The 10992-nt window shown below is 31.1% G+C and overlaps 1 protein-coding gene and 1 long non-coding RNA gene across 3 annotated transcripts; one reads left to right on the forward strand and one right to left on the reverse strand.

The window, feature by feature from the left end:
- Positions 1 to 6268: 6268 nt before the first annotated feature.
- On the reverse strand, positions 6269 to 7141 carry LOC145162754 (uncharacterized). 2 transcript variants are annotated; one of them, XR_013739303.1, is made up of 2 exons: positions 6824 to 7141; positions 6269 to 6749 (listed from the first exon to the last, which is right to left on the reverse strand). It is a non-coding gene; the product is annotated as an uncharacterized LOC145162754 (long non-coding RNA). The 2 variants fall into 2 exon arrangements; XR_013739302.1 differs by having other exon boundaries at positions 6269 to 6753.
- Positions 7142 to 10369: 3228 nt separating this feature from the next.
- On the forward strand, positions 10370 to 10777 carry LOC145164291 (uncharacterized). Its single transcript, XM_079083014.1, has one exon. It carries the CDS (start codon positions 10370 to 10372, stop codon positions 10775 to 10777), a length of 408 nt encoding a protein of 135 aa, XP_078939140.1.
- The last annotated feature ends 215 nt before the right edge of the window (positions 10778 to 10992 follow it).

Genomic DNA, 10992 nt, shown 5'->3' on the forward strand with positions numbered 1-10992 from the left:
CTTGGGGTAAAAAGACCATTTTACCACTCACCTAGTTTGGCCCAAGACTAAGGCCCAAACTCACAATCTAAAAGACCGAAAACCAAATTATAATCCAAGGCCCACTTATGGCCCAATTTTCAAAATTGGGTCCAAAACCCTACATGGGCCTGACCCTAAAGCCCAACAATTTTCCTAGTCCAAAACACTTGCACTCAGATGTCCCAATAAGAATTCAAACACCCAAGCCCAAAAGAAAGCCCAATCTCGAATTCCAAAATGATAAAATCCATCTAACTGAGTATGAGGGGCGTACTCAGCTGTACGCTAAGCGTACATGCTAAAAGACTTGTAGGCCGCGCGTACAGACTTGTCCGCCCATCGTACTCACCTATTAAGACATAATCCATTTAAAGGACTTAATGCTTAAGTCCATAAGTCTAAACCATATATCCAAGTCCTAATAAGCGTCTAGAACCATAAAGTCACAGACTTGGTGACTTTGCATGCCCCAAAAGAATCCAACTTCAAGATATAGCACTTTACTTTCACTAAATGGACATAATCTCATGCATGGGTGATTCTAAACCCTAAAGGTGTCAACTTTATGGAATTTGTTGAAATAATAAAATAGTGATCGATAAATTTAAAATAGTTTAGTTGAATCAAACAATAAGAACAAAGATTGAATGTTATTGGAAGAGTGTCGAATGCTTTATTATCAATATCTTAGAAGAGTTCGATAAGAACTTCTCTGTAAAGATATGTAGGGCTACAAAACATTAACCTCAAAACGATACATGCATGCATTATATATAGCCCAACCCTAGCACCATAATAGCGAATGGACAGGCCCAATCCGATAATAATAAAGACTAAATACATGCATAATTAATTTTGATACAACACCATAAATAACCTAACATACTTTGAACATCAGAAACACTAAGAGTGGAAAATCAAAGCTCATGGAGTGGTATCAAACCACTAGATCTCATTCATGGGACCAAAAAGGGTCCAAAACTCATATAAACTCGACCTAACTTCTAATGAGCAAGGTCATAGCTTTTTACCTCAAACGAGCTGGAAATGATGTAGAGAATCAAGTCCACAAGCTCTTCCTTGATCAACAACATTACACCAAGCTTCTACTTCTTGATTATGGACAAAAACACACCAAAATGGACACAATGAGCTCAAATCATGAAGGAGAGGTTTAGGGTTTCGAGTATGAGGCTATAAGGTCCGTGGAGGCTGAAAAATGAGGGTTTGATGAGCCATAAATGTGTTTATATCGTGTCCAACCCCGAAATTAGGGTTTTCATTAAATCATATGTACGCCCCGCGTATATAGATGTACGCCTCGTTTATGTGTCCAAAATCTCATAATGGCCTTGCATGAGTACGCTAAGCATACCATGTGGTACGCCCCGTGTACTCGCTTCACAGCTTGTACGCCAGGCGTACCATGTGGTACGCTCCACGTACTACACAAGGACCAAAATGTAACTTTTAAATAACACAAGGGCAATAATGAAACATACCAGGATTCAAGTCTTACAAGATTATAACCCGTGGAAACCAAGAATGTTATTTTTACAATCATTATATTGACAAAAAAATATCAACAAAAAAAATATAGTGCAACTTTAACTGTAAGAAAACATGAAATAATGTGAAGTTTTATAAATTACAACAATGTATTTTCAAAGTACATTGTTATAAGTTGTAAAATTTTTTTAGTTTAAAAAAAGGAAAACAACATATATGACATTGTTGTTTTCAGCCAAAATAAATATAAATTTATTGAAAAAATAAAAGGGGTAAAATGGTAATTTACTTTCTATGTGTATAAAAAAAATAGTTTCATGGGCAAAACAAAAAAGCATTGTACTTTCATAGGCAAAACATAAAATAGCCGTGTAGTTTCATGACAATCCCTAAATAACATTGTAGTTTCAAAGGTTAAGACGTTATTTGTAAACTGAAACTACAATATGAAATTGTACTTAAAAAGTACAATGCCTAAATAAGAATAGTGTGAAACTAAGACATTAGCACTTGTAACTTTGTCAAATACATAAGTTCATAAGTTGAACACATTGTGCAAATAATCAAGCAAAGGGTAAAAGAAGTAATTATAAAGTACCGGTAATCAACCTAAAAGTAGCATAAATGAAATCAGGTACAGATAGTACTATGTTGTTGTATTTAAACATATAAAAAATATTTTTTAATGTTCTTCTAATTTTTCCTTATTAGATGTTGTACTTTGAAAAATAACCCAAAACTTTGACTAATTATGGAATTCATAGTTATTCAATTAATTTTGAATATGTTTCTGAAATGTTTTTTGTTTAATAGCAACCTAAATTAAAGCAATGTAAACTTATATGATTATTGTTTAATAGCATCATACTTCCTATTTATGTCATATTATGTGTATGTTTGTTGTAAATAAAAAGTATGTTGGTATAAATTGACAAATTTTGGAACTCACAGTGACATACTATATAATTTTACATAAATGGCCCATGTAGTTTCAAAGTTAAGATAATTGGACCATTTTTCCCTAATAAGACATAAATGGCATCCTAATTTTCATTTATGGCAACCTACTTTCGTTTAATAGCATCCTACTTTCTTTTAATGTAAAGTTATAGCATCATTCCATTTATATTGTATAATAACAACCTACTTTTTATTTAGGGAAAATGACACATATAGCCTACGAACTTTTTAGGGTTTACCCTTTTAGTCACTAAGATTTTTCTATGGATTTATGACAGAACTAAGTTGTGGGTAACCTGTTCTTTGAGACTCTTTACTTGTTTTAGCCGGTTTGGATAATAGATAGATCAAACTTGGGCCCCACCCATCTCTCTCTCTCTCTCAACATAAATTAAACCTCTTTTATGACCTATCAAAGTCAAACGTTTTCTCTCTGTGTTCATCGACTCCAATGGAAAGCTGATGAAAAAGCATCAATTCAAACTCAAATCTCCACATACAAAATCAAAAACCCAGAAATTGTAGAGAGAAAAAATAGAAAACCACACACATCGTCGACCTTTCATTTACCACGCGCATCAGGAACTTACCACAACCTTCATCACCATCTCCACAAGTGCCTCCACTGGCGACAACAACTCATCTCAAATCTTTAAATGTGTGCGTATTTAACCAAGCTGAAAGCTTGAAAGATAAAATCTGGTTCAAATCTTGTTAATTTTGAGGGGCCATATGACGATTAAGAAGAATAAAACCCAAATAAATCGTGGGTATGGCGGTACAAAGAGCAAGAGATGTAGCCATGTGGAGCGAAACAACTCTTCATCGGTGAGATGCGATTCTATTGAGGCTTGATCTGTTAATGGCATCAGTAGAACAATGGATTAAAAATTGTTGCAGGTTCTTGATTTTTTATGTGTTCACTGACGATGGAGTTACATGGAGGGAAAAAACCAGAAAGATGATGCATTGATGATGAAAGTAGGAGTAACCGGAGAGCGGTGATAGCGATGAGGATCTCCACCTCCACTAATGATTTGCTTGTGCTGTGTAGCCGGTAAGGATGAGGACCTTCACGTCCGTTAATCCCTTAAAATTTCCGTTTATTGCTTCACATGTCTTCATCTCTGGTCTGTTTGAACTTATGTAGAAGATAAGCCTCTTGAGGGTGGAGAAGAAAGTTTAAAAAGGCAGAGGTAATGGTAAGGAGAGGAGTGGCGTTTGTATTGTGTCGTCGGTAAAGAATTTGTATGGAGAGAGATAGAGAGAGAGAGAGTTAGTTGTGGGCCCCTCTTATTATTTTCAATTATTAAAATATAAAAGTATGTGAGCTGTCATAAGGGGTAACCGGGTTACCCTTCGTTTTCTCAAAAAAGACGTTTTAGACCCGACACAACCAACTTTGTTCCTTTAAAAGACATATAAATAACATTAGGGACTGAATGAGTCAACCCTAAAAAGTTCTTGGGTTATATATGTCATTTTCCTTTTCATTTAATAACACCCTACTTTTCATATAAATTAAAATTTCTATAGTGTAATGCCTTATTTAAAAAGTACATCAAGCTAGATAATGTTTAAGAAAGTATATTAGCATAATAATACTTATTTTGTAGTTTTATTGCTATATTTTACTTTAATTTACATAATTAACCATTTATTGCAAATTAATTGTTTTTAATTTCTTAAAATGTCTATACTACAATGCCTATATTATGGCATATTACTTTTCATTTTTTTGTCTAATAGCGGCCTAATTTTCATTTAATAGCACCCTACTTTTAATTTATCTTAAAATCTTTATAGTAGAATGTCTTTTTTTACCAACCAAATTAAAATTATACAAAAAAGTAGTTTCATGAGAAAAACATAAATAAATTAGAACGAAAGGGTTAAACCATACTGAGATAATGAACAAACTGCACCAGAGGCTAAATCATCCTCAAAATAAAGCAAACAACTACACCATGGAATTTAAAAAAAAACATATTTAGCAAAAAGTGCATTGTTGTTATTAGAAAAAATAAATAAATTATATTGGTTCTTGGTTTATTTTTACCACTAAAACACTAAAACATTGGTTTTATATAAATGACCATTTTACCCCTATCAGATACGAAACAGAAAATGCATTGTTATTATTAGCAAAAACAAACTAAATTATATTGGAAAAAATGAAAGGGGTAAAATGATCACTTATTTCATAAATGTTTCCACTATTATTAAACATAACACTGTACGTTAAATCTATATTTTATAGTGCATTGGTATAACAAATAAATTAGAATGAAAGGATTAAACCATATAGAGATAATGAACAAACGGGCTAAATAATCCTCAAAATGAGGCGAACACATGTCATGAATATTGAAAAAAAAAATTAGTGAGAAAGGTTATCTTTTAAATGAAGAAAATTGCAGAATTTACTCTGTAAAGCATAAAGTTACAAAAATTACCCTTTTAATGTAGAAAATAACAAATATTATACTTTAAATGCTGAAAATTACATAAATTACCGTTTTAATGCATAAAACTACAATTAAATCCCCTTGAATATATAAATTGCCCTTTTAATGCATAAAATTACAGAAAAATCCCTTTTATTGCAAAAATTTATAAAAATTACCCTTTTAATGTAGAAAAATCCCTTTAAGTGCCTAAACTTAAAGATATAGACAATTTCCAATCCAAAAACTATAAAATGGCATTGTACTTACCTGTTTGTATCAATACACATGTACAAATACAACCAATGTATATGCAATAGCTTTTATGAATCATCTTATAATTTATTTAATGAAAACCATGTACACATATCAACAAAATGATAGTTGCATAACTTATAACCATAAGATATTATAACAGCATATTTATAAAATATAATAAAAAAACATTTAAAACTAAATATTATAACAGCATATCTGATTCAAAAGTGTATACATGGGTCTCAAATATAATTATTAAATCTAATTAGATGTTTGTAGCATTATTTTTTCGGTCTTAATTAAAAAATTGTGATTGGATATGAAGATCAGACATCCAAAACTATTATAGGTGCTACGTTTGCAGATTGGTCATCTCGACTTAAAAAGTGAAAAGGGCATGTTATAGTTGTCTTAAAATAAAGTGACATGTTCTTTTTGGCTTAAAAATGAAAATAACATGCTATTTTTGGCTTCAAAGTGAAAGTAGCATGCTTACTTAATAACTTAACAACTTCTTCAAAAGCATGTCTACTTAATAACTTCTAATATCATTACAAACCTCAATTTTTTTTTACTTAATAATCTCTTTTCGATCTCCAAAAATAGAATTTCAAAATATTTATAAAGATTTGCTAGTTAGGGGAACCCCGTTTGGTTGATAGAAGGATAGGGTTAATAACTTCTAGTGCTGAAAACCTATTAAAATTTGATTTTAAACTATATATCCACAAAGAAAAAGTTAATAAAATAAATAAATAAAACATCCCTCAAGTTCACATGAGACAAAAAAATGAATACAATAGTTTATAATTAAGGATAAACAGGAAAGCAACTTACCTGGAATGACATTCACTTAAATGTGTTGTTGTCGGATAAAATCCGTATCCTCTCGATGTTAATTCATTATATACTTTATAATTAAATCAATAACCAAAAGCAAATATCTTTGTTAAATAAATCAACGTAAAATTTCATTTGTTTGCAGTTTTTATGGTGAAAGAAGAAACATGCACCTAGAAAACAAAGCCTCTTTTCTAGCAACACAAATTTAACCTCGTCCGCCATCGTAACCGTGCACAACAAACAAATTAATAAAAATTACTCGACAAAACATAAGTTACATGTGTAAAAGGGAAATTGAAGTGTGATAATCAAAATTACAAATCACAGCTTGCACAAACCGTGAAAAGAACCAAAATCACGTGATCATTTGATCAATTTAATACAAATGTTTAAACCATAGAGTAGATCTGACCCACCACATTGCTTAGCGTGAAAGTAATCTCCAAGCTAATACCTACTGTCCCGACAACAAAGAGAGAAATAAAAATTTCAAATTGGAAAGAAAAAAATCAGAAAAAGAAACGTAAAAAAATATTGATTAAACGATCCAACTGAAAAGATTTAACCTAAATATCCTCCTTTCCCAATAAAAATATCAACCATATCTCATCACATGTATGAAATTGATTGCGAATAACACTCCAAATATGCTTATCAGAGATCAAAGTAATGACATGATCAGGGACAGACCACCTATGATGCTACTTGATCCTTGCTTTTCAAAACATATTAAACATTAGTGGGTTGGCATATGAATTAAAAATTGTAATTGGACTAATACATACCATTAAAAGGAGGCCCGAAGATGCATATCCCCTTAAAAATTGTAATTCCATGGATAAAGCTAGCATAACAGATTCATTGTCAGTTGAATACAGAAAATGATACTTTACGATCTTAATACTCCTTGAATGAAACTGTATCAGAAAAGCTCAAGAGAGTAGCAACTAAGGATAGGGATAATTAAAGCATCAAAGATGGATTAAATCCTTGTATCAGTTCTTTCGATTTTCTTTCATAAAACAAAAGCAAGATTAAATAGGAAAAATAACAAAAGAAAATAAATAGAAAATGAGAGAGAGAGAGAGAGAGAGAGGAAGAGAGAGAGAGAGAGAGAGAGTATCTGTAGAGTTTGAATTTTATGAGAATGAATGTATATATGAAGCTGAGATAACTTGTATTCAATTTTGGATAAGATTTGATTCCTGGTTTTCTGGGATTGGGTTGAATATATAGATAAATTCAGAGTAAAATTAGGAACCCAAATGAAATTGAAATTAGAAGGCAATAAAATTGGCTTATCAATTATTTAGGCAAGAAGAAAGAAAAGGAGGGCTTAGAATGATGACATGTAGAAAATATAGGGTCTAGGAAGATGCCATGTGGCAATTTAGGAGTCTTTTCTTAGGAATAGAGATAGAGATAGAGATTTGTATATATTTCGCACAAGATAGTATTTGCATGAAAATATTCTTAAACTTAAAAATACAATATGATTTGATTTCAAAATATAAAATTATATATTTGAATGTAAACCATTTTGATGAAATATGATATATCAAAATAGTTGACTCAAACCACAACAAACTATTGTTGATTCTCTTCCATATTTGTGTTAGCAAGGAGAAATCCAAATTATTACATTAATAAAATTTAAATTAATAATGGTAATTGAATTTATAATTAAATGCCATCCAAATTACTTGAAACTTTTATGCAAAATCCTTTGAAATTTCATGCAAGATATTTGGAGAATATCAGACATTTTATGAAAAATATCATCACTTTATGCAAAGTGTTGATATTTGGATGTGCAGATAACATTTCTCCTATAAAAACCTCTAATGTGATCATTTTCATTACATTATTTCCTCTTTCATACCCTCCATACTTAAATCATGAATTGCTATTATTACACAAACCTATTGAATTCTATTGATCACGAAAATCCAAACAATCCTCCATACCCAACTTCTTTATCTCCAATTTCTCCAAACCTTAATTATTCATGCCCAAATCCTTCTTAAAATAAATATCCAAACCCCCTCGAAATATGGAACCTACTCCAAAAGTTAGTGTTACTACCACCAACAAACGATCCATGTCTAAAAAAACCTATTGTAGTAGGGAAGAAGAAATATTGCTTGCAAAAGCTTGGTTACATATGAGAAGAAAACATCAAGGGCACAATACAACGCAACAAGAAGTTTTGATAACGTATCAACACATACTACCAAAGTTCCAACACGACGGGCACTATATGAGCTCAAATAAATCTTAAAACACATTGGCATTACACGAACCCACTAGTTGTTGCATTCAATGAAATTTATTTAGTGTTGAAAAGTTAACAACTAAGTGGGATGGTCCGATGAAGATTTAAAAAAGGAAGGTTTTGAGCATTATAGTGCAACATATTCTATAGATTTCAGGCATGATCACATTTGGAATTTAGTCAAAAAATGAACCCAAATGGAAAGTCGCGAGCACTACATCCGAGGCATCTAGATCTTCATCTAATGCACAATTTTCTATCAACTTGGATGATAACGAAGATACAACTCGTCCAATTGGTGCGAAGGCAGCCAAAAAGCTGTAAAAGGTAAAGCTTCCAAGTCCACCTCGCCATCAAGTAGTCGACTTGATCAAAATACTTGAAAAACATGTGCATGATAATAAAAAAACTATGAACACTATTAGAAATCTTTGGAATAAAAACGCTTTAAAATAAGAAAAGATTAAAGTTAAACAAGAAAAAATCAAGCATGACGAGATGTCAATCTTATTTATTTTTGGACCCTAGTACATGTCAGACGAAGGACGAGATTTTTGGAGGAACCGTTGTGAGAAGATCAAAATAAAATAAAATATTTTGTAGTTATTGTATTGTTTAAGGTATTTAATTTTAGTTAATGTATTTTAATTATTGTATTTTTTTTAATGAAAGCATTTTGCAATTTTAGTTATTAATGTATGTTTAGCTATTAAATAAATAAATGTTTTTTAGCTATTAAATAAATAAATGTTTTATTAATATGTTTCGTTGAACTTTTAGAGTTTAATGCATTGTGGGATAAAAATGAATAGATTTATATGTGTTAGTATATATATTTATATTATGTATTAGGTTATAGCCCGTGGAAACCACTGTTACAAAAATAATTAATTTTTTATAATAAAAATCATAATTGTTAATCAATTGTTTTTAATAAATTATTAATTAAACATGATTTTGTACGATTTTTCAATTTGTATATACAGTTAATTATCGGCAGTCATAACTGAATCTTATTCAAGACAAATTTAATTTTTTCCTAAAAATCAAGAATCAAATAAATTATTGCCTAACTTATTATCAACATCAATACTTTTCAAAAATAAAAAATGGTAAGAAAATGCTAAGTGTCATTTTTATAGAGCATTTGAAAAGAAAAATCTAAATTATGAGAAAATGACAAGTGTCACTAATAACTATTCTTTTATTAGTATAGAAAGAAAAGATTCTGTTTTTGAGGCCTAATCTTTTGTGTATGTTTATACGTATCAGGCCCATGTATATTGTATTTACTAGTTATGAGACACATGTATTACATGAGTTAATTAAAAAAAATTAAATATAAAGGTCAAAATATTCGAGAACTTTGAATTTATAAGAAAATAAGAAAAATAATGAATTATTATAATGAAAATGTTTTGTATCTTTTAAATTTAAATGAATAAAAGAAATTAATGAGCTTTAATTTTGGGAAGTTTGAAATTAAAAAGTAAATTCATTAATGAAATTGATATCATTTTATTACTAAATTTATTGCAATTATTACATTAAAATATTATGTGAAATTTAATAAAATAGAAAACTTATAAAATGACATGTGGAAAAGAATTAATTTAAAATAACTAAAAAATGATATTTGGCAAATTGAATGAGGGTGTGACAGGTGACAAAAAAAAAATTCATTTATTAGAAAGGATATTGGTTGTTTAATGAGACGTGGTTTATGGGAAAATACCTATGTTAGCATGGTATCAGATCACCGCCATTCATCTCTTCATCTAATTTAAACCCTAGTGTCATTCTTCCTTCATTGACGTCGCTTCTCCATATTGTCTTCTATTCATCCAGTTAACTCTCACCATGACAGGTGATGCATCTAAAAACATCCCCATCACAGAAAAACCTTATGGAATATCTAATATCCGTGCCTCGATCCCTCTTCTTCTTGATTATGAGAATATGAATTAATGCATGGAGGGAAATTTTCGAGACCAATTGTTGTGGTTTTACCGTCGTTGACCATCTCAAACCACTGAAGGATCCTGCCTCCTCCAATATGGATGAGTGGGAATGCATGGATTCAATTGTCAAAAGTTGCATCTATACCACTTTGTCTCCTTCCCTGCTTCAGATGTCACTAAAAAAGAAGTCAAATGCATATGGTTTATGGACTCAACTTGAAAAATTGTTTCGTTCCAACGCTGAATCTTGGGCAATGCAGTTAGATGCTGAACTTCGATCTATAACCATGGGAAAATTGTTTGTGTCTGCCTACTACACAAAAATTCTCACCATAGCCGACACACTAGATAATCTTGATGCAGAAGTCCCAGAAAAGAATTTGATTATTTACACCGTGAAAGGATTGGCCCCAAAATTTGGATACATTCAAAGTCAAATTCGCCATTCCAAGCCTCTTCCATCGTTTACTGATACTCAAGCCATGCTTTTGGTTGAAGAATAACATCTGATTGAACAAGATCACCAAAATAATGGGTCATCAATGTTGTCAAAACCTCCTCTTCCACTGCCTTGGTCGCCGGAAGCTCGCCTAACTCTTCGTTCAATCGTGGCAGCAGAACTCATGGAGGTAGAGGTGGTAGTCGCAATTGGTGCAACAGTAGGTCAAGTGGTTATGGTGGTCGGTCGTTCAATGGAAACCCTCATCAAAATAGTAAC

Source organism: Lactuca virosa, chromosome 3 (assembly GCF_052849685.1).
Source record: "Lactuca virosa cultivar CGN04683 chromosome 3, Lactuca_virosa_CGN04683_v6, whole genome shotgun sequence".
In the NCBI taxonomy this organism is placed as follows: domain Eukaryota; kingdom Viridiplantae; phylum Streptophyta; class Magnoliopsida; order Asterales; family Asteraceae; genus Lactuca; species Lactuca virosa.

Excerpts from the sequence above, each read along its gene's own strand:
- LOC145164291 (XM_079083014.1), top strand. The coding sequence starts at position 10,370 with ATGGATGAGTGGGAATGCATGGATTCAATTGTCAAAAGTTGCATCTAT.